This window comes from Amblyomma americanum, chromosome 3, assembly GCF_052857255.1.
Source record: "Amblyomma americanum isolate KBUSLIRL-KWMA chromosome 3, ASM5285725v1, whole genome shotgun sequence".
NCBI classification, from domain to species: domain Eukaryota; kingdom Metazoa; phylum Arthropoda; class Arachnida; order Ixodida; family Ixodidae; genus Amblyomma; species Amblyomma americanum.
In genome coordinates, this window is record NC_135499.1 from 85,033,323 (window position 1) to 85,056,964 (window position 23,642).

The following is a 23,642-nucleotide window of genomic DNA, read 5'->3' on the forward strand; positions in this document are numbered from 1 at the left end:
AGCACAGAGACACAAAATCACTAAAAACGCCAGCGGAAGCTCAGGGAAACCGAACACCCAGTCCGAACCACGCACACTGCCCTGGTCGCGCTCCCCAATTCTGCTGCCTGCTCCGAGGCGTCCGGCCCGTCCCGCGGCCGGTTCGCCGTTGAAAGCAATAAATTTACACGCGACCCCCTCTCGAAACCCCAGGGGTCCGCGCGTCGGCCGCGTCTTGCGGCCGAGTGCGACTTTACAAGGACGGGCCTCCTATTACTGCCGGTTAACCGTCGTTGCCGCCATCTGCCGCGTTTGTCTCAAAACAAACCCATTTCGGCGGCGCCTGGATGGCGGCTTCTCGAGGAGCCCCAAAAACAGCTAACACACATCAACCAAGGGGGCCAAGCCACCGGCTTCGGGTGCGCGCGCGATCGGTCCCTGAGGAACAGCTCGACAACTTAACTCTTAGTAAGCTCTTTTCTTTGAGTCCCTTGTTTTTGAGGGACACTCTTCTGATAAGGCCAGTTACTTGTGCAGCATATGCTTGTAGTTTGTGAATTAGGGAGCCGTTTTTGTCGGCTTGAATAATGAGGCCAAGGATCCTGATTTGGCTCACCATGGGTACTTTTTGGCTCTCTACTATGATGTCGAAACTTGGTTTTTTCTTCTTACTTGTGTAGACTAGTAGTTCCGATTTTTGTGGCGAGCACTTGAGTCCTATTTTGGCTGTGTACTCCGCAACTGTTTTGGCCGCGTGTTGTAGTTTCTCTTGCTTTTCGGCGTCTGAGCCTTCGTTTAGCCAGATGTTAATGTCGTCGGCGTAGAGGCTGAACTTGATGTCTGGGATTATTTTTAGCAGAGACAGAAGGTTGATCATTGCTGTGTTGAAAAGCAAGGGGGAGAGTACTGATCCTTGTGGTGTGCCTCTACCTTTTGTCTTGATGATTGGAGATTCAGCCTCTAGGAATTTCAGCTTGAGCCTTCTCTCTAAGAGCAAGCTACTTATGTAGGAAAAGGTTTTTGCGCCGACATTCATACCCTCAAGATTCTTGAGAATTGCATCATTTCTGACGTTCTCAAAGGCCTTTGTTAGGTTCAAGCCTAGTATGGCCTTTGTGTCCGTAGTCTTTCTTTTGTCTATGTGTCGTGTTTTAGTCTCAGCATGACATCCTGTGTGCTGAGGAGTCTTCTGAAGCCAACCATTTCATGGGGCCAGAGTCTCTCGGTCTCCATGTAGTTGGCGAGCCTTGTATGGATGACCTTTTCCATCAGTTTCCCTAGACACAAGGTGAGGGATATAGGTCCAAGGTTTTCTAGTTTCTGTGGTTTTCCAGGCTTGGGAATAAATATAACATCTGCTGATCTCCATTGTGGGGGAAGCTCTCCCCTTTCTCATACTTTCTGCATGTATTCGGTGAGGTTGGCGATGGAGTTGTCGTCTAGGTTTCTAATTATTCTATTAGTTATGCCATCCGGCCCAGGTGCAGAATTTCTTTTGAGGCTTAATCTCTGATCTGACTTCAGCTTAATTCCATTATGGGCTTGTCCAGCTCTGGATTTTCTAGTCCAGAGTATGTTGAAGGTGCTTGGATGATGCTTTCTCCAACGTAATTGTCTTTCAGTTTATTAAAGAAGTCTGCTTCTGAGCCCTCGAAAACGTGCTTTATCTTCCGTTGGTTTATGCCCGAGTGGGTTTTGGATTGCTCGAGGCATAATAGGTGTCGGAAGATGCTCCACGTCTTGGGGAGACCCATTTGCTTCTCCATGTCATCACATCAATTGAGCCAGTTTTGCTCGCATAATTTTTGAGCGAGCTTTTCTATTTCTTTGTTAAGTCTGTGGATCCTTCTCCTCAGGTTTCGGTTCCATCTCTGTTTCTTCAATCTCCTTTCCATGCTTCTTTTGGCCTCCCACATGTGTAGGAGGTGCGAATCCGTGATGATGGGTCATCTTCCTCTATAATTTGTGTGTTGTTTTTGACGTGCGTGCGGATTTGTTTGGTCCGTTTTTCGATGTCTACAATTGCCCCGGGCGATGAGGCTTGGGTTCTTTCTTCCCTGAATTTATCCCAGTCTGTGAGACGCTGTGAGCTTCCTCTTTTTTGCCCCAATTTCTTGCCGTGTGGGATCGTGTGCTTTAGGGTACAGTGGCCACTACCCAGGTAGTGAGTGGTGTTTTCCCATCTGAGGTCTGCCAGATTTTTGGTGAAGGTGAGATCTGGCGACGTGTCTGTTGAAACGCTGTTGCCGATTCTCGTAAGAGAGCTTGGGCCTGTGTGAAGGGCGAGTGCGAGTTCCTGTGCATCCTCCCACAGCTGTCTACCTTTCTGGTCTTGCCTATTGTATCCCCACTCTTGATGCTCAGCGTTGAAATCCCTTGTAAGAATCAGGGGGGCTTTGCCAGCTGCTTTGATGGCATTTTTGAAGAGAGATCTGAAGCGGATCTTCTTCTGCTTTGGTGTGCTGTATGTGTTGAGAATAAAGATGCTTGGATCATTCTTGTCACCCGTGATGATTTCTACTAGCACTGCTTCAATGTCCTTGCGGGTAGTTTCATGCTGGATGACCGTGATGTTCTTCTTGACGAGAACGGCTACACTGGATTTGTTGCCCCTGTCACTGATGTAGGCTTGATAGTTCATATGGTTTACGCAGTCTGTGCCTGTTTCTTGGAGTGTTATAGCTAAAGGGAAGGTTTCTTCTTGATCTGTGTATTGCTGTCTGTCACATCCTAGACCTGGGAACGACATAGGATACTTCATAGCAGACCACAATAGACAGTCACAACAACAAAAGTAAACTACCCTGCGCCAAGAGAAACACTGGAATCCCCACTATGATTCTCCAATTGAATTGTAGGGGTTACAAAACCAAGAAATCACCCATTCGACTTTTCTTTACTGTGATGATAATTTTGGCGGGGGAGGATGAGTCCGATAGCAGATAATGATGAGTCTGATGGCAGAGTCTAGGCAGGAAAGGAAAGAAGACGTCAGACATGCTTTCGTCCGCGTGCCGTGGAGCATGGAATGTTCGCTGTTCAGGCTAGGGTTGTGGAAGAGTGAAAGGGGAAGTTGGAGAGCTGGACAGAAAGGCCTGGCTCCAGGGCCCATTCCTGCCTAGTGGCTGTGCACCCTCGCACGCGCTCGACGGAAAAAGTAGGTCAGACTGGCCACCGAACTTTCCAGAAAGAAGTAGAAAAAGATGACTCAGAGGCGACGGAGGGCACGTAACTTCGCCCGCGCTAGGAGTCGCCCTCTTCCCCTTCATTCTCGCGCTCGGCGTCGACGGGGCGAAAGAAAAATCGAGAACCTCCCAGAACAGACGATTGCTCCTAGCCAATAGGAAGACTAGAGTTTGTACGGAGAAGGAGGGAATTTGTACAGAGAACTCTATGCGTATGTGAACGCCTGCTTTGGCGCTAGTAACAGACAGACGCGGCGCGCGTCTATGAAAGGAAGTTGATCGCAGGCTGCGATTCAGCCCCGAGCCGCTGGTTAACCTTGTATATGCCCGCCCGCTGAGGAGTTCCCGGGGGACGCACTACTCTCGGCCAGCCACGGACCATCCAGGCAGCGTGCGCGTCATCTGGACAGCCACCGTTGAACACCTGCGGTCACGTCTGACTGGCGAAGTGCCCGGTGCGGTCAACAATTAGCATCCATTCATGCAAAAATGCTAGGTTGGAAGCATCAAAGTGGTGCATCTAAACGAAAGGCGAAATTAGAAAGAGAAGAGCGTGAGAGGAAGCTACCAACGATGACAAAGTACGTACTGAGTGCAGCTTCCGCAGAACAGTATGATCACTCTACCCAGAGTTCGTGTCAAACTCCCATTAGTACCAACTGTGCTTCTGTGGAGGTCTTGCCAACTCCATCACCACGGTTTCCTGGCAAGAAGCAAGGTTTGACTCATCTTGGTTGTCTGGATCCTGTGAAAACGGTGCCAACCTCAGTCGTCCATATTTGTGAGCAACCGACGCTAACCGAGCCCTGTCCTGTTCCTGAGTCGGCAATGTCTATGCTACTCAGCCGGGCCCCTGCCACAGAGCTCCAGGTGTCCGGTCTGCCATGCCCGATATCTACTACTGCTGATCAACAGGTGCCAAACCTCCCCGATGAGGCTTCTTCTACTGACGAGCGCCAGAAAACAACACTCCAAGAACCGACTCACTTGTTTCCTGTTAGTTTGGCTTCATATAATCATGTTCCCACCCACAAAGTGTGCCTCGAGAGGACGAATGAGACGGCTTCTCGTTGCGGCAACAGAGAAGTACAGACACCCCCGCAGCAAGAGGTACGTTGCGAGATTCTTCGAAGTGACCCTGCTAAGTGGCCGGACGTTATTACTGACAGCTTTCGGAGTGTACGCCTTGAGAAAGGGCCATTGTATTTTCAAAATTGGGCAGAAAATTTTCCATCTTCCGAAAGGCAATGCAAAACTCAGAAACACTATATGTCACCTCATCTTTTCGTGCGAAAAGCTGTAAATGGGGAGGCGTACGAGCGGTACTGGTTAATGTACTCGGAGTCCAAAGGTTCCGTTTACTGTTTCATGTGCAAACTATTTTCGATTTCAAGCAATCTCTGTGCTTTCACCACGCACGGCTTTTCTGATTGGAAAAGAGCAGAAGAAAAGGTTTGCGCACATGAAAATAGCATCGAGCACCAGAACTGCGTGGCAGCATGGCTCGCCCGCTCTAACTCGAGCAGCACAATTGACAAGGAGCTGGTTAAGCATCTTGTCACTGAGACCGCTTACTGGACAGAGGTGTTGAAGCACATAGTCGTCGTAGTTAAGCTCCTAGCTGAGCGTAACCTAGCGTTTAGGGGCAGTGAGGAGATTTTTGGTTCACCGAGAAATGGCAGTTATATGGGAGTGCTTGAGGCCATTGCCAAGTTTGATCCCTTTCTAGAGGAGCACATCAAACGTTACGGGAACAAAGGAAAAAGTTACCCATCGTATTTGTCAAAAACCATTTGTGATTAATTGATAATATCGAGCTTATGGCAAAGGCTGTCAAGGAATGTCTCGTTGATGAAGTGAAACGGGCAAAATACTTCTCTTTAATTGTTGATTCGACTCCAGACCTTACTCAAGTTGATCAGCTGTCAGTTGTTTTACGATACTATTTAAATGGGAAAGTGTACAAACGCTTTCTTGGATTTGTTCCAATCGAATCGCATACCTGATTGTATCTTTTCGATACTGTGATGTCCCTCTTGACGACCAGTGGCATTTCAATTGATGATTTTAGGGGCAAACTTATGTTAATGCGAGTAATATGTCAGGAAAATACAAAGGATTGCAAACTCAAATCAAACACCTGAACGAATTGGCAGTCTACGTCCCATGTGCTGGTCATTCACTAAACTTAGTTGGCGGGTGTAGTGTTGACAGTTGCCTTGAGGCAGTCAAATTTTTCACGGTAATTCAGAGACTGTATGTGTTCTTTGCTGCCTCACCTAAGCGATGGAGGTATCTTTTGGACAGCATGGGCAGAACTGGCGAGCAGCTTGTTTTGAAAAGTCTGAGACCAGGTGGTCAAGACACGCTGAATCATGTAAGGCCATTCTGAAAAATTTCAATGCAGTCTTGTGTTGCCTTGAAGCTATATCAAAGAACGACGAAGGAAACGGTGACACTAGGAAAGAAGCACACTCTCTCCAAGAAAAAGACAAAACTAGAGACTGCATTCATGGCGATTTTCTGGAGTGAAATCTTGGAGCGCTTTGACAAAACAAGCGTAGCACTTCAGGAACCAGGTAGACATTTCAACTGCTGTAGACCTGCTGAGCTCTCTAGAAGGCTTTAATTTTTTGCGACCTCCCTTTGATACCTTCGAAGAGAGAGTACACACGCTAAGTACCAATCAGTGTTATCAGGATGAGGGCAAACGCATCGTTTTGAGTAAGCACCCGGATAAAAAAAAGCGATAGTGCGCTACAAGGTAGAAAAAAGTTTATCGTAGAGACCTAAAATGTTGTACTTGACAGTTTGGCTCTGCTTTGCGAGTGCGAAAGGCTGCCTACACTGAACTCTGCAAAAGGTTCGGATTCTTAAAATTGCTGACAGAAGTTGGGAGCGAGGCCTCTCTGGCATAGCAGGCTGAGAAGTTGGTGAAAACCTACAAAAATGATTTGGAGGCAGCATTTTCTGCTGAAATCGTTCAGTTTGCGAACCTTCTGCACACCTCTGTGTGCCAGGACACGAGTCCCCTGGGTCAGTATAGGGAAAGGGGGCCTTCATGCGCATTAGCTCAGGGCCCCCAATTTTCTTAATCCGGCCCTGCTTATGCGAGAGAAACCATTTTTTTTTCTCCCGCAGCTGATAGATAGCATATCGATATATAGCCACCCCGTCGCTTGTTTATTATTTTTCTTTGGTTGCTGCTGCTATGGTAGAATCTGAGAGCTAACTGGGGTGCAAAAGGTATACACTGTAAGTCCTCATATTTGCTTGATGTGCACAAATTATATCACCTTGAGGGTGCTGAAGCCAATGTGCCTTTTTTGCCACCATTAGCAATGGCAGGGGTTTATGTGAATGCTTTGGAAGGCCTGTGTTGTAGTTTACATATCTGGGGAGAGCGTGATTTGTGACAAAATACATGTGCTCACAAACTCGACCTTCAACATTCATTTCCTCCACAGATAATTGAGGCTCTGCTGAGAGATTCCAACACTGTTGACACTCAAGAAGAGGCATCTAGCAGCTCTTCACAACCACCTGAAAGTGACAGTGTAGAATTTTCAGACAAAAGCACTGCAGGAACACTTCCAGAGGAGTCGGGCATGGCTGAGTGCTCCAGTAATGTGCAATACAGCTTGCCAGTATCGGTGTCCTGCGACACTGGCAAGTCAGCGGTACAGCAGTGCAGTATATTTGTTCAAGTCGCCTTGAGAGCATCCTGCTGCAGCACTGGTATCCAGACAGCACCAAAAGCAGTGAGCTCAAGTAAGTGTTATGGAATCAGTTTATGGGAAAGCCTCTTATTTCATGAGGCTTCTGAATTTAATTTTTTAACAGTGATATCGTTTGATTAATTTCTTATAGAAGTAAAAACATGATGTAGGGGAGAAGTTTGAAATATGAATATATTTGACGGCATATGCTGCATTTGTTCTGGTGATAGTTGCATTAGCGAGGCCTCCGGGAATGTTGCATGTTTAAGAGAAACTGGCAAGGTGTAGCTGTCATTGTGAGTTGTCAGACCAATTGTGTTTCTGGGAAAATGGGCCAGCATGAGAGGCAAATAATTGCATCAAGTCAGGGCCCAAGGAGATGTTCATAACGTTTAACATTTCTATTTCAGGCACACAGACAGTTGGAACATTTTGTGATAAGAGGAACAGCTCCGTCCAAACTGAAGGTGAAGACTTGGATGAGAACTTCGTGTGGCACTCAATGGCAAAAAAAAAACAGTTTTTCAGATGTTGAGTACATCACATAAGGTGCAGACCACACCTATGAGCCGTCCGTAACTGACTCAAGTACAATGTAAGTGCATGTGACAGATTGCATGTTTTGGCTGATTTGCAACAGAGGCAGTAACTTCTTGACAGTAGCCTTACTGCACACATTTTACACCACAGTCTGGACTCTTTCCTTTCATGTCTCCTCCACTGTCTTCTGGCCACCTGTGGCCACCTTACTCTCTTTCATTGCAAGGTACTGGTTGTGACACAGGACCAAATTTTTTTTTTGTTGCTGTGATTAGCACTTGTGTTAACCACAATGCACTGATGTGGTGTACAGGTCCCCTAAAGCTGTCATCTTGCCTTGGAAGTTATTATGTTTAGTTAAGCAAAATACTTCTATGGTAAACTCCCTTTATTAGACGCTGATGCTACATTATACATGAATCTTTCTTCCAGGAGTCTTGACCCCGCCAGCTCACGGGACCTAAAAAAGTTCATTGTTTTCGAAGATGGACTCCTTGAGCTGTTCCAGTGGTGCTTTGTTTGCCTCCAAAGCATGAAAACAAAAGTCTAAGTATCTGGCTCGGCTGTTGTAATTACAGCGACCTGCAGCGACGCTCACTCCTTTTGTTGGCAGAGCCAGCCGACCATTGGAGCTCATTCAGCTGGCAATATTCTGTTTGCTGCAAGCATCCTCTTTACAGGCTTCAGCCCAAGAACGGGACTTCGCTTGCTCAGGGATAGGTGTGGCTACAATTTCCGAAAGGACATTTTTTCGCTACCAGAGCAACTTCTTGCTGCCATCTGTCATGAAGGCAAGTAGTATTTAAATGATGGTCTGGTTGCCACTTCTTGCTGCCATCTGTCATGAAGGCAAGTAGTATTTAAATGATGGTCTGGTTGCCAGTTTTGTAGTGTTTCACAGAGAGTTCACATCATGCATGCTTTTCATTTCTTAGTACACTGTTACTACAAAGATGCCTTATAGCTGGCATTCATTATATTCTCACCAGTATGTGACTGTTTAAGGAGCCACAACTATTGGGGAGCAGCAGCACTGCTGCAGGTTTTGTGCAGCATAGATTTACTGGTACTGATATCAGTACACATTTGGCAAAGCCGCTCTCTCCCACCTTTCAGTTATTTCTAGACAGTCATGAAACATTAGCTTGGTATTGAGAAATGTAGTGTGCACAGCCTTAGTAATGTTATTCAACTTTGCTATTACTTCACTAGGTGTGGAACGAGACCCAGAAAGAACTGCTGAAAGATGTAGCGGAGCAGCCTCTAACAGTTCGCTGGGGCTGGCCGGGCGGACTCGCCTGGGTTTTCTGCAAAATATGGCACTTACACCATGCTCGACATTGCTCGAAACAAGATTTTGCACCTTGAGCTTGTTCAGGTAAGACTTACTCCTCTGCTGACATGCAGCCTTGCATCCCTACTACCAAAAAATTTTTATTATGCGTTATGCAGTATGACTACATTATTATTTTAGGCACAGATGCACATGACCAGATATCTGGAATTGTCACTTGTCCAAGGCTCCTGAAGGACATGAAGCATCTCTCGGGGAAGGCACAAACTTACGATGTGGAGAGCTTTCATGCCTACCTCATCCATTTTGCACCGAAGTGCACAGCATTCTCTTATGGTGCCCTGGCTGCCAGGTAATGTGAAAATTATAGGCCTCGATCAGTTACTACACTGGCATAATCAATTGTCACTGTTTTTGCTAAATTGGTACTTCTTACGGGTCATACATTGCTGCGTTACACTTTAATGAAAACAGCCAGAGGAATCAGCGCAGGACAGCTGCAGGAAGTCTACTATGGAAGCGAAAGCATCCGAAGGCACGAGGTAGCGAGCCTGTGGCCCTGCCTTTGAAAGAGGACCCTACTTATGCTATGCTTTTAAAGTCTGATGTCGTAGCTTAGAGGCGTATATGCTTTGAGTCTATCTGATTTTCAGTAGGTTTGGTAGAGGCCTCTGCAAATACTCGATAAGTTCAAATATTCGACCAAATAGTAAAGTATTCAATACTTGATTAGATTCAAATGTTTAGTATTTGAACTCTCGGAATATTTGTCTCAAGCAAGTAATGTGTTTGGAGCGCTTGCTTCATGTGGCTTTGCTTCAGCGAACCACCACCTCCAGGATGGCACTGTGGTGGGCTCGCAGCCAAAGCCCCGAATCCATGGACATGTGGAGGTCGCCTAGGAAGGCGACCGCGGCCACATTTATTGAGGGCTGCCAGAGAGTAGACAGTAGCAGAGTGGCAGTGGCAGCGTCCAGCCCTGGCCAAGGTTCCGAGTGTTCTCTCCAGTGCGTGCTGGGGAACTTCGGCCTCTTCTGCATTTCGCTAGTGTCAGCCACATGGGTCGCTACAGACACTTTCTAGGCGTATGCGTCATGTGATCATGACAGGGAGCTCGAGCAGAGCGATGCATATGGAAATGGCGCGCCCCTCATCAGACACCTGGTGCGAGGTGGCACACAGAATCACAGTGCGTACACTTAGCAGGCGTCCATCGAGTTGCCGCTGAAAAGCAACAGCTGTGCAACAACACAATCACAGTTAAGACGAGAAGTTGGAGGTTCCACAAATACGTCCCACAACCCACAAATACGTCAGCTCTACATGTACAATTTGGTCGACTCTCCCAATTTCCAATGGCCATTTTTGCAGAAAAGTCGACGCAGTTTCAATGAGTGACATAGCTTCAATACAGTGTTTCTGGTTTTTCATGTAATGGCCTTGAATACATGATTTCTAAAATGCTTATTTTGCCTTTCAACCTTTTTGTGTCAGACACATTCGAAATATTTGCTTCTAACCGAAGAACCTCTGTCCATACAGGCTTAGGTTGATACATTTAATTTGCATTGCAATCAGATTGCAATAGCAGTTGGAATTAGTGTGCTGCTAAAAACAAGATGGAGATGAAAATCGGCTGTTTGTTCTTTACAATGTTGAGAGATAACGAAGGGAAGTGAGTGTGGAACTGGCTTTTTAAAAGTTGGGTACTGTAATCAGTAATAAGGTCCTGAAGCATGTTGTGCTAATCAATAAAGCAAAGCTTATGAGAATGAATAGGTGGTGTAATCACATGCATGTTCGCAGTTCACATTTGGTATTTTGTTTCAGCCTGCATGAAGCACAGTGAGGTCATGAAGTCAATTTTCTTTGACAGTCTGCCTGCCAAATAGAAAAAGACTTGCCCCATTTATCATCTGAAACAGATATGCTCTCTTACCCTGTCTCAAATTTTGCAGGCTATGTGAGCAGTCTCCTGGTTGCCGTCATCGATTCTATGGAAAGACTTGTGCCAAATGTTGTGATGGGATCCTCACCACCGCCACTCAGCAAGAGCTAACCGCAAGCCCCAACTCAAGACCTCGTTCAAAAAATCTGGCATCGGTATAGCTTAGGGTATTTGCCAGTATGTTGCCTACTAAAGGCGGTTCTGTCTTCACCCCACTGGCAAAAAGGTTGAGCAGCTTGCCGCGTCAATCAATATGAGGCTGGCATGAAGGAAGCATCGGCTGATTTATTGGCAGTCGTACCATGGTTGGGTTCGCTACCTTGAGCCAGCCAGAATAGACTCGCACCAAGCACCAGTGCGAGGAAGGAGTTCAACTCTGATGCTTCTCGGTGTTGTCGTCACTGGCAGCTGGCGCTGCTGCTACTAGCTCCTTGTTGTCATGTCTGGAATCCATCGCTGGCCGAATCCATTGCAGCAGCCTGTGCCTTGTGTTCCTTGTACGCCTTGTGCTTGTGCCTTGTGTTGTGTGTTTCTACATGCTGTGACCGCCTTTTGCCCCGTAACAATATTGCCATGGATATTCTTAGTGAAGACAAGGTGAACGAAGTGTCTCGGTGGTTCGCGTGTTCTGGGCTTGGGTGCTCTGTGGTCTGAGCGGGCCCTGTGCTCTCGGCCTGTGCGCTGTGCTCGGGTTGTTCTTGTGGCATCCTCGCCTTGGGCCACGTAACATCATTGGTGGAAGTGCGGATTTTACGCTCAGCACACCACGCAGCTTCGGAGTGGTAGTCACCACCATCTGGGTCTACCACCATGCCTCAACCCGGCAAGTCAAGGAGCCCCACTACCGCTCCTTTCGTGGTCGTGGCTCCTCCTCGCGACCCCGGCACCTTTTCCGGCACTGATGGCACGGTTGTCGAAGACTGGCTTAACCTCTACGAACATGTCAGCACCTATAACAGGTGGGACCATACGTTAATGCTTGCCAAAGTCATCTTTTACCTCAATGGCACGGCATGGGTGTGGTATGAGACCCACGAGGACGACCTAACAAGCTGAGACACCTTCAAGAAAAAGTTGAAGCCGCTGTTCGGTAGGCCCAGGGCTGGGCAAGATACTTCAAAATAGTATCTTCGATACGATACTCGATACCTCTGAAAATTGTATCTCCGATACCGATACAAGATACAGTACGGAAATAGATTTTCGATACAGATACTCGATACTGTATCGTCGATACTTCGATACATCACTAAAATATCAAATATAATACAGGTTATATTACGACTAACGAAGTTTACAAAACTGAAATCACTGTCTAATAATGCCGGTAATATAACTGGCGAATTTAGGAAATGTACAAGTGGTTTCTGTAACCTTTAGTGCACTTCTATAGAGCACGTTTCTTGAAAGGACTTATAAACGAATTCGACCACATGGATCTGTTGAAACTCCGCTCTCTGCGCAGTTGGCCTTGTTAGAACTTTAATTTGGACTAAAGCCATATATATGTTGAAGCGATCGCTTCCGTAAGCAGCCTAGCAAAAAATCATTTAACCCAAAGTTCCTCAAAGTTCCTGTGAGCACTTGGCTATATGAATAAACCTGAAACGTTTTCTGTTTTCGGTTCGATACTATAGAGTACTTACCCGATGGCCTGTGCCTTTGATCAAACTAAATGATGCAAGCTCCGTGCGCTTGGGAACCGAACAGTTAGTTTGCCAGTACTGCGATAACAAACTTCTGAAGCTGAAAACTATTCTTGAAAAGCTAGAATGAAAACAACAAGTAAAATGGCTGAATGTTTTTATTAGGCAAAAAGTATTCATTACGTTTACTTGAAGGTCTTAAGTAACAACATTTGCTCGAACCGCCGGTCCGAAAGAGCCCCGCGATGTGGGCGCGCTATAAGGGAGGTAAATGAAAAAAGCCTCTCTACAGGAGCAGACGAGCACGTCGCAGTATTATACTTGACGAAGGCGCCTCTTATCAGTGGATAAGAATGAAGCATAGCCACATCAACTCGAGGATCTTGTAAATAATTGGGAAACTCAAGCTTCACTAACGCCTCCTGAGAGCTACGGCTGGTTATACCGCTTGTGTCTTCAAATGAAAAGAATGCGTCAGCTGACGCATTTGATGCTCCTGGCGCCGATGATCCTACTGCCTCGCGTGCGGAAGAATGCGCAGCTTGTGCTGTGCTGACATAGTCGACAACAGCTTCTGTAAGCTTCTGAGCATGACGGCGGAAGTCTTCCATTTCTGCTGGCAACCACCGCAACTTGAAATAGGGGTGTAGAACAGCAGCAACTGTTGCCTCTTTTGCACTCGGTTTCATCTTCAAAAGATGGTCGAACCTGCGGGTGAATCCATTCCTAACTGCATCCAAAAGTGGCTTGCAATAAACATAGTCTGCAGCAGCTTTCTCGTGAAGCTTTGATTCCACTTGAAGAAGAGTTGGGAGCAGTTCTCCGAAGAAGCAGTCAGCTTCAGCTTGGAGGCGTGTCAAAGCAGAGGCGATGGGCTGCAAGACATCGCAGTACTCAAGCAGAAAAGCGAAGTCCCTTTCTTGGAATACTTGCAGCTTGAGAGTGTTGCATAGGTCTCGAAGCTTGTCCTTAGATCGAAGAAGGTCTTTGATGCTGTCGTATAATGAATTCCATCGCGTCACACACGGTGTTTGTAAAGAATGCCCTAAGGCGCTCACGATTATCTCGGACGACTTGGGCCTTCGGGCGCAGTTCCAAAGTGCCGAACATTTTATCATGGCAGATGAGTGAATGTGCTCAAATGACACTGTCGACAAAGCTACTTTAACGTCGGAAACTGCCACAAGACTTAGTGTGTGACAAGCACACCGGACATGACGAGGCAATGTGATTTCGCCATCTTCGAGGCCAAGATCGGGTTCTGTCACCGACTCGAAGGACAAGTCGTCTGCGGCTCCATCTGCCAGAAAGAAGGTGCTTTCATTGAAAACATTTTCCTAACAACTTTCATAATTATCACACGCTTTAGAAAAAAAATGGTTCACCACCCATAACACAGCTAAATCAAAATAGAAAGTGTTCTGCTTTGCTAGAAACCACATTTTATAACATTGGGCTCATTTTCTGACGTTTACTTTTTATATTTTAGCCACCGAATTCGTAAAAAGGAAATCACCCGCCTTGGCGTCACAGTAGAAAATACACTGGCGGGTATAAGCAAATGATTTGCTTTGTACCACTTACCCTCATCGATGATTTCGGAGCGCAAGCCAAACTCCTTAAAAGCTTTCACAAAGTTGCTGGCGTTGTCGGTGACCGTGGCTACAATTTTGTCATGGGAAATGTCGAAGTCTTGTCTGATGTCTTCAAGTAATTCGCCGATTTTGTCGTAGGTGTGACGTCCAGCAAACCTTCTGCAGGCTAATGCCAATGATCGCCGTGAGAGAGAGTTGCGATCAATCTAAAGAACGATAAGAAGAGTGTATGCTTTAGTGCAGGCTTTCTCAACTGCACTATTTTTCAAGTATAAAAATTGCTTACTTACCCAATGAACTGTGACCCCCATAAAGCTCCGGTGAGGTGTAGACCAGATGTCAGCGGTCGTCGCGACATAATCTTGGTCAGACAGTTTCAGGCGTACGTCGCCCAACATTTTTTCCCATTCTTCATCAATTCTTCGTCCAAGCGTTCGTCGCGAAATCACGGTGCTTCCCGGGCGCAAACCTACGAGTAAGGAACAAAATTTTCTTGATAACTATCAAATCTCCATATTTAGAGGGGAGAGCGTACCTGTTATGAGCGCTACGAAGCCTGGCTCCTCAACCGTCGATAGCGAATGGAGACCGTCCACCACAAACCTAACAATTAGGTTATCCACTTCGGGTACAGACAGTTTACTCCTGGTAGAACAAAATAGTTTTGTTTGGAGCATTTTCTCGTTGGCGGTGTCAGCTTTCCTCTTTGTGGTTGTTTTTTTCCAGCCTTCTTTGTACACTTCGAAACTTTGCAGCTCTAGGGGATGTACACGCTGAAATGAAACGATACCTCTTATTACTTGCTTGCTCGCAAAGGGCATATTGTCGAAAAGTCAACAGAAAACAGGTATATCTCATCCCAAAGAAACATTGTATCGTTGAGAGGCACGAGAAAACACTGACATACTTAGACACGTATAATTTTATCTACGAATTGGAACGCTGCCTACAGATAGAAGACGGATAGGAGATAATGGTGGCTGGTCAGCAAGGGCGTATAAGATATTGGAGCAGTACCCCAAAACTCACAGCTGCGCCTTATCCAATAGACACCGTCGTATTATGCCCTGGGCGTCCTTGCTTAGTTAATTTGGAACTGTGATCCCGTGCCAGGCTTGTTTACGGAATAGTCAGCTTTGATTGAAGTGCAACTCGTACTTAACTGCCAGCAAGTTGTATCTGCATGAAAAGAATAGCGACCTCATGAGGCTAATACAAAATTTCAAACAACGTAACCTGAAGTAATTTTATCGTTTCTTTTTTTGCTTAGCCGAAATGTCCAGCGCCTATTTTCATCCCGTAAGTGACAGTTAAAATCTCAAATATTAAGGCGTTAAAAACAATAAAGCTATGAAAGTTTACGTACCTTAAGGTGAAGCTTGAAATTCGAAGTCGAGGAGTAGGCACCGCTGATTGCTGTTTTACAGAATGAGCACTTGGCCTTGACTTTGTCCTCATCAGATGACGTGACAGTGAAATATTTTCCATCCAAGATGGCACACCGAAGTTCGTGAGCCATAGCTGCTGCTTATCCGCGCGTAACGCGGCGAGGGCTACTGGCGTATACCGCAAACCAGGAACACGTGCGAGAAGTCGCACTGAAATGGGACGGCGGACAGTCGGACGGCGCAGAAGCGCCGATCCAGAAGTGGTAGCTTGGGAGTTGGCTAAAAAGCAGCGAAGGTGCTGCCGCCCGTCTTGTTCTACCGCCAGAGCGAGAGCTTTTACAGCTTTTTTTTATTTTTTTGATGCGAAAAGCTTCACTCGGCTCGTCAACACCGAGTCTGGCGTGCGCCGTGATCAACTTTAGCCACAGCTGCGCATGCGCGAAACCGAGCGACGTCACGCGAAGCGCAGCTGGCCGCTGCTGCCGCAGCCGTCGTCGCCGCCGCGCGCTGACTCCGTCGCGTCTGGGCGTCGCCGCTTCTCCTCCTCGCGACCGTTTTACCCTTCGCCGCTGCCGCGCTATCGCCGCCGTCGTCCCAGATTCTTTCGCAAGGCGCTGCGAGAACGCGTGAGCGGCGGCGGCGGCGGCGAAGACGCACCAGTCGGACGGCGCAGAAACACCGATCCAGAAGTGGTAGCTTATGAGTTGGCTTAACCTTGTCTAAGCCACAGCCAATTTTTCGTATCGAGTATCGTAAAGTACACGATACACTAAAAATGTATTTTTGATACCGATACTCCGATACTCTAGTTTTCAGCACGCGATACCTAATACCGATACACAAAATGTATCGAAAGATAGTATCGAAGATACATGTATCTTCGATACTGCCCATGACTGGGTAGGCCTGATGATCGGCAGCTCGCCGCCAAAAAGCAGCTTGCGTCGCGAGCCTAGTCTTCGACAGAAAGCTATGTGGCCTACATCCAGGACATCTTGGCTCTTTGCCACAAGGTCGACGCTGCCATGAGTGAGACAGACAAGGTGGGCCACGTGCTCTAAGGCATATTGCAGACGATGCTTTCAATTTGCTTGTTTGCAAAGATTGCTCCACTGTTGACTCCATCATTAAAGAGTGCCGTCACTTTGAACAAGTGAAAGGCCGCTGCATTCCGCAGCTATTTTCTCACCTTCCTAACACGGCCGCGACATCTTCCTGTGAGGACCAGTGATCTCCATCCCGCGCACCCTCGGACACTCTTCCCGTCACCAATTCGGTTACACTGATGGTCCGACTAAACTGGAGGCCCTCGCACCCGTGATCCCCCCCCACACGTACCAGATACGACGCTGTCCATCGTGTCACTAATTCAGGCCATTGTGAAGCAAGAACTGGCCAACATGGATCTTTCTCCGCAGTTGTGTTCCATTGGCCGACCAGCCGTCTGCCAGCCTCCTACCCCTGCTTTCCGTCCCACCTACTGCTCCATGCCCCGTTACCGCAATCTGGTGGAATGGCGCACGGCTGATGACAGACCCATCTGCTTTCACTGTTCCCGCGTTGGCCACATTTCATGTCATTGCCACAGCCCATGGTCTTCGCCTCCTCACGGCGGCTTCTCCAACTACCGACCTGATCCTCAGCGCCGCTTCTCGCCATGCTCCCAACCAGACCAGCATGCACCCTCCTTCCACAATTCCCGCTTTCTGTCACCCCAAGACCGTCGCTCACCACCCTGTCTTTCAGCAGCTGCCCCCTACGTCCGCTCCACTTTGGAAAACTAGCTGATGCGCCTCCCGGAGGTGACGCTGCATCAATGACCCAGACCAGAAATCCTCCATTGACCACCCGACCGAACTTACTGGACATCATAGTCGACGGTTTTCCTGTGTGCACCCTCATTGACACTGGTGCGCACGTATCTGTGATGAGTTCTGCCCTTCGCCGTCACTTCCACAAAGTGCTCAGGCCTGCAACGTCTCGTGTGCTCATGGCAGAAGGAGGCAACACCTGCTGTCGACACACTATGTACTGCTCGCATCACTGTTGCCGGCCACAGTACCCCGGTTCAGTTCACCATTTTGTCCACCTGTGCCCACAACCTCATTCTTGGCATGGATTTCCTCTCTGACCATTCAGCTCTGATCGACTGCTTGCAGGGTGTCCTCCAACTCGAGCTCCCCCAACTCGGTTCCGAGCATGTCAATTTGTCTATCTGATTGTTCAATGCAGACTATGCCCGCCTGTCATCTCAAGCCGCCTCTTTTGTTGCAATGACACCCTCTTCCCCAGTTCCTGATGGCGACTACCTCGTTGCGCCTAGTACTGATCTCCTGCTGACCCAAAACATAGCCCTGTCCTATACCATCGCCTCCGTCAAGGCGAACGCACTGTCTCTGCCATTCCTCAACTTTGGCTTCTCTCCAAGTTCTCCTGTCCGGCATTTGCGTTGCTACGATCTCCCCCCTCGCACTATGCTAAGTCGCTACATTCGACACCGCCCCTTCTCAAGACCACGCAGCCCATCCCCAGCCTACCTCTCTTTCTATGGACATCTTTGCGACCATGATGCCCTCTGACCTGTGTCCCGCCCAAACTGTACAGCTTCAAGACATTCTCAAATCTTTTTCGGACATTTCCGATCTCAATAATAGCTCACTGGGCCAAGCTCTCGCTGTGCAGCACCGCATCAACACCGGGGATGCCTCTTCTATCTGTCGTTGACCATACCAAGTCTCCCACACTGAGTGCCATGTCATCAACGAGGAGGTTACGAAGATGCTTGCTAAGAACATTATCGAACCCTCTTACAGCCCCTGGGCCTCGCCAGTCTTTCTTGTGAGGAAAAAGAATGGCTCATGGCGTTTTTGCATTGACTATCGCCACCTGAACAAGATAACCAAAAAGGACGTGTACCCTCTCCTGCGCATTGACGACACCCTTGATTGCCTATACGGTGCCAAATTCTTCTCCTCTATAGATCTTCGCACCAGCTATTGGCAGATAGCAGTGGATGATCAGGACCGTGAGAAGACAGCATTTGTGACACGTGATGGGCTACATCAGTTCAGAGTTATGCCTTTTGGCTTATGTAATGCACCGGCCACCTTCGAGTGTATTATGGACGCCCTTCTGCACTAATTCAAATGGTCCACGTGCCTCTGCTACCTTGACGATGTCATTGTCTTCTCCCCAAGCTTCTCCTCTCACCTCGATGACCTTTCCAAGATTCTTTCACTTTTCCGTCATGCCGGCCTGCAGCTCAACTCCTCCAAATGCCATTTCGCGTGTCAGATCACAATCTTGGGCCATGTCGTCGATGCCACGGGTGCTCACCCTGATCCAGCTAAGATCAGAGCCATGCAAGACTTCCCGGTGCCAAGTTTCTGCAACGACGTGCGAGGCTTCCTGGGCCTGTGCTTCTACTTCCGTCGATTCGTGCCATGCTTTGCTGATATCGTCCGCCCCCACAGTGATCTGCTCAAAAAGGACATGACTTTCACCTGGGGACCCTTACAAGAAAACGCCTTTGCGGCACTAATCTCGAAGCTCACCACCTCGCCAGTTTTGGCACACTTCGATGTGGCCACTTCTACTGAAGTTCGCACTGACGCCAGCAGTGATGGAATCGGCGCTGTCCTTCCTCAACGCCAATCTGGGTCTGACCGTGTCATAACATAATCTAGGCCAGCCGCCTCCTCTCTACATCAGAGCGCAATTACTCCATCACGGCATGCAAGTGCTTAGCCCCCGTTTGTGCCGTTGGAAAATTTCGCCCGTATTTATACAACCGCCCTTTTACGGTTGTCACAGACCACAATGCACTCTGCTGGCTCACCTCTCTGAAATATCCTACTTGCCGGCTAGGTCGCTGGGCTTTACGCCTAGAAGACTGCGACTACACCGTGGTCGGTTAGTCCGGTCGGCTACACACCGATGCTGATTGCCTCTCCCGATATCTCGTTGACCCTTCTGACCATCCTGGCACTGCTTGTGCCGCCGACCTGGGGCCGTATTCCGAGTTTGTGTCATAATAAAAAAGCATCATAATCTGCAGCAGTGGACACACCTGATTGGCCAAAAAACCAGAAGCGGATGTCTGTTCGGTTGCGACTGTGGGCGGCGGCAGGATGTCACTGTGTTGCGGTTGCCGCAGCGAAACGCCCAGCGGCGCTTTTGCTCGTTGCAGAGAAAAAGAATGCGACAGAAGAAACATTCAGCAACAAGTTTGTTTGCGCATCAGATTTCACTGTAAAGAAATGATACCAAAGCTGCTTTATTTACCCAGTTGACTTCGGCAAATACAAACAATATAGTTCAGGCACTCTTTTCTGCACCGTAAAGGCCGGAGGTGTACTTAAAGAAGAACCATGCATGGCTTTTCAGTGACAGAAGGCGGCCTCTACAGCCGTTGATCGCCGGTGGTAAATAAAAGGCAGCTAGCTTGTTTGCACGACACGCCGTTTTACATTTATCTTGAGGGAAATGGAACAGAGAGAAAACTGTACCATGCACTCACTCGCTGCACAATGCTCACTTCGTGCTGGGCTGGACCAAGACGCTGTGACGACTTTACGTCTGCAACATTGCTAAATGTAAGTTGATAATGTGATCGGACGGTTGTGCAGACGGTAATTTACGTTTTTTTATTCATGTTATGCAGGCACTGCAAATAAAACAAAGGGATGAGTTAACAAAATCTTACTGTGTTTCTATTGATATATGCATTGGGAGACTTCGCAGACGAAGTTTTCATAGGTTCAGCATGGTATGAAGCGCGCGCATGCCCATTGACTCTTGAAAACTAACTTGCAAGCTAACTCGCGAGCTCAATGATGCAGAGCCACATCACCGTGACTATCGAGAACCGTAAGGGGCACCAAAAAACCACCTCTGGCATGTCAAATGCTTTGGTGTAGCAGCGCGTCGCTGGCGACTGACCATACGTGCACGTGAGTGGTTTCACGCTGGCAGACATTACAAACGATCATGATAGAGGACGCTTCAACAGCTAATAGAGAGTTCTATAATAGGAAATGTACGTTTGCACGCAGTGAACGCAAGTATTTTGCGGGTCATTCTGCTTTATGTTACATCATTCAACATATGCAGACGAGACAAGTCGGTGGTAGTGGCACCATGCAGTTTGAATGAAGAGAACAATTTCTGCAACAAACCAGTGCTCGTTAGGCCTAGGAACTACCGAATCGTCCAACAAAAAAAAAAAAAACAAGCCGAATTTATCGTCCATCCAATTTGTTACAGGCAAGACAAGACTAAGGGGAAGTCCCGTACCCAGTTTATAAAGTTCACGGGCTGAAAAACGCAGTAACATCGACGAGAGGCTCCACTTCAGAGCGCGCCGCCATGTTGGCTGTCGAGCATCTGCTGCGTACGCTATGTATTTGACATCACCGTCTGGTTTCTTCAACCCTTTTGGCTACATCCGAACCACCATATCCGCTTCTGGTGTTTCGACCAATCAGGTTTGCCCGTTGCGGCAGATTATGACGCTCTTTATTATGACACAAACACGGAATACAGACCCTGTTCTCGCTGTCTGCTATTGCTCATGTTGGCGATGAGCAAAGACGGGATCCCGAGCTACACTCTATTATTGACCACCTACATTCCTCCCCATGTGACCCTGCTCTGCGCCGGTTTGTGCTGCATCATGACACACTATAGCGCCGAAGCCTCAACCCCGCTGGCTGTGACCTCCTGCTCGTTGTGCCCAGGCACCTGCACGCTGATGCACTCCACGAGCTCCATGACCTCCCCACTGCTGGACATCTTGGTGTCTTGCGTACTTACGCCCGCATGCGTTGTCGCTTCTTCTGGCCCCACCTTTTACTAGTCTGTACACCGCTATGTTTGTGCCTGCGACCAGTGCCAGCGCCGGAAACGTATGCCACTCTCTCAGCGGGCATGTTCCAACCCCTGAACCTTTCTGTCGTGTTGGCTTGGATCTTTTGGGCTCGTTTCCCAAGTCCACTTCCAGAAACAAATGGGTTGCAGTTGCTACGAACTATGCCACTCGCTCTGCAATCACGTGGGCCCTCCCCACCAGTACTGCTGCCGATGTTGCTGACTTTTTTCTGTACGACCTCATCCTCCGTCTTGGTGCACCCCGCCAACCTCTCACCGACCGCGGCCGCTGCTTTCTGTCTAAAGTTGTCGACGACATTCCCCGTTCCTGCTAAGCTGACCACCGCCAATCATCCCCAAACAAACGGTCTCACAGAGTGCCTCAACCGCACTCACACGGATATGCTTGCAATGTACGTTTCCCCGATCCATCAGGACTGGGATATCGCACTTCCATTCGTGACTTTCGCCTATAACTCTTCCCGTCATGACACTGCCGGTTACTCACCGTTCTATCTTTTGTACGGCCGCGAGCCGCAATTACCTTTGGACACGCTGCTTCCGATATATTCTTCTCAGACTTTTGAATATGCACATGACGCAATTTCTCGAGCCGACCATGCCCGCCAAATGGCGCGATCTCGACTACTAACATCGCAGGCCTCGCAGCAGGACCACTATGACCGCCGCCATCGCATGGTCACTTTCACCCCTGGCGCTATCTCGCCGCTTCGGGCTTTGCGAAAAACTTCTGTCCCGGTATGATGGCCCATACCGTGTGCTCCGCCATGTAACCGCTGTCACCTATGAGATCGCCCCGGCCTTCCCAGAGAACACGTCCCATGCAGCTCAGCGTGTCCACATCTCTCGCCTCAAGCCCTACCTCTCGTCATCCCCTGACATGCCCTAATGTACACCGAGACGGTGTATGGCCCACGGATATTCTTAGTGAAGACGAGGTGAACGAAGTGTCTTGGTGGTGCGCGTGTTCTGGGCTTGGGTGCTCTGTGGTCTGTGCGGGCCCTGTGCTCTCAGCCTTTGCACTGTGCTTGGGTCGTTCTTGCGGCGTCCTCGCCTTGGGCCATGTAACAATATGTACATTCTAGCATTTTTCTGCGTTCATTCCATGCTCATCATTTGTTGAATGAATTCTGGTTGTGCTGCCGTACTGTACCTTGCAAGCCTAAAAGTAAAAGGAATGTACGATAGGGAGCTAGTTATGACATGATTTTAAAAACATTAACTGCACTGGGGATAAGGCACAGAAAAGAAGCAGACGAGACGAGCGCGCTTGGGACAAGTTGTGTAATCCTCGCTACGTCTTTTGAGGGCCAAATCCAGTTTTAAATGACCTCACAGCCTCCTAAAGGTGTTTCCTCGCATGAGGCGCACACGTACTTTCTCTCTTGGGACACTGTGTCAGAGAGGAACAAAAAAAAATTCCGCACAAAGCAAATTTGAGTGGTGCCAATGGTGAAACAAATCACTGACCCATCAACACAATTTTTTGGTCCGAGATCTTTTTCTCAAGCTAGGAATGCAGGCCGATGTAGTGCGCTTCCGCACTGCATAACCCTGCCAGGCTCCACAGCATCGTTGCCTTTGGGTAGTCCCATCATGCCGCATTTCAAGTGACAGCCCAATCCTCCCAATTTCTTATTAAGCAGCCCGCTTTTGTGCCGGCCCTGGTTGCCCAACACAACCTGTGCTTCTGCGCTCTTCCCAACTGCTTCTTTTCTGTATCGTCCCCTGCGCAGTTCTGTATTGCTAAAAGCTCCCCCTTTATTTTTGAAGGCAGTAACAAGGGCTGCAAACAAAAAGAATGCATACCACCTGTTTCCATGAAACCTGTATGCAAAGGTAGATAAAAAGAATAGCATTATAGATATTTACTGCAGAGTTATTACTGTACATATCTTGTTGTGGCATGCAGGGCCTATTATGCACATAACAACTTCTGGTAATGTTGCATGCAGACAAAGCTGACAACTGCCTGTTCCCCAATAAAGAGCATTATATGCACTGGGTCTCGCTCAGTGTTCACATTCTTCTTGTATTGCCACTGTGCTATTTGATGTTCAAGAAAGCACTACTGTACCGCAGTAGTGAAAACTCTTGAGGGGTCGCCATACTTCGGGCAGCAGGACCGACATGGCATAAGATAGGAAGGAAAGCATGAGCGTAAATTGCTGGGCTAGTTGGTTCATAATGTTGTCAGGGTGGAACCAGCGGAACACAGACGCAGGACAAGGTGTGTGTACCTCCTTTTCTTGTCCTGCGTCTGTGTTCCGCTGGTTCCACCCTGACAACAGAAGGAAAGCATGCGGCACGATGCTGTGTTCCTTTCAACAAAAGAACCTACTAGGGTCTTTGCATTTTCTTGAACCATTTCCTTGCAGTTGTGTCTTCTCTGCTGACCAAGGAATCGGTAGGACCCCACTTGCTCAGCAGAAGCAGTCTATTGAAGACATCCGTTTGAA

The 23,642-nt window shown here is 48.1% G+C and overlaps 2 protein-coding genes across 4 annotated transcripts; one reads left to right on the plus strand and one right to left on the minus strand.

Moving 5' to 3' along the window:
- Nucleotides 1-1,524: 1,524 nt before the first annotated feature.
- Nucleotides 1,525-12,087, plus strand: LOC144124719 (uncharacterized). The gene is made up of 7 exons (XM_077657572.1): nucleotides 1,525-4,274; nucleotides 6,632-6,935; nucleotides 7,294-7,478; nucleotides 7,856-8,214; nucleotides 8,636-8,801; nucleotides 8,898-9,069; nucleotides 10,676-12,087. The coding sequence occupies exons 1-3, from the start codon at nucleotides 3,654-3,656 to the stop codon at nucleotides 7,416-7,418; spliced, it is 1,050 nt and encodes a 349-aa protein (XP_077513698.1). The 5' UTR covers nucleotides 1,525-3,653; the 3' UTR covers nucleotides 7,419-7,478; nucleotides 7,856-8,214; nucleotides 8,636-8,801; nucleotides 8,898-9,069; nucleotides 10,676-12,087.
- Nucleotides 12,088-12,451: 364 nt separating this feature from the next.
- On the minus strand, nucleotides 12,452-23,334 carry LOC144124718 (uncharacterized). Of its 3 annotated transcripts, none has more exons than XM_077657569.1 (5): nucleotides 15,273-23,334; nucleotides 14,442-14,679; nucleotides 14,197-14,375; nucleotides 13,896-14,112; nucleotides 12,452-13,611 (listed from the first exon to the last, which is right to left on the minus strand). In XM_077657569.1, the coding sequence occupies exons 1-5, from the start codon at nucleotides 15,423-15,425 to the stop codon at nucleotides 12,497-12,499; spliced, it is 1,902 nt and encodes a 633-aa protein (XP_077513695.1). In that variant the 5' UTR covers nucleotides 15,426-23,334; the 3' UTR covers nucleotides 12,452-12,496. The 3 variants fall into 3 exon arrangements, with proteins under 3 accessions (XP_077513695.1, XP_077513696.1, XP_077513697.1); XM_077657570.1 differs by having other exon boundaries at nucleotides 14,442-15,085; nucleotides 15,273-15,390; XM_077657571.1 differs by having other exon boundaries at nucleotides 13,499-15,085.
- Nucleotides 23,335-23,642: the final 308 nt, after the last annotated feature.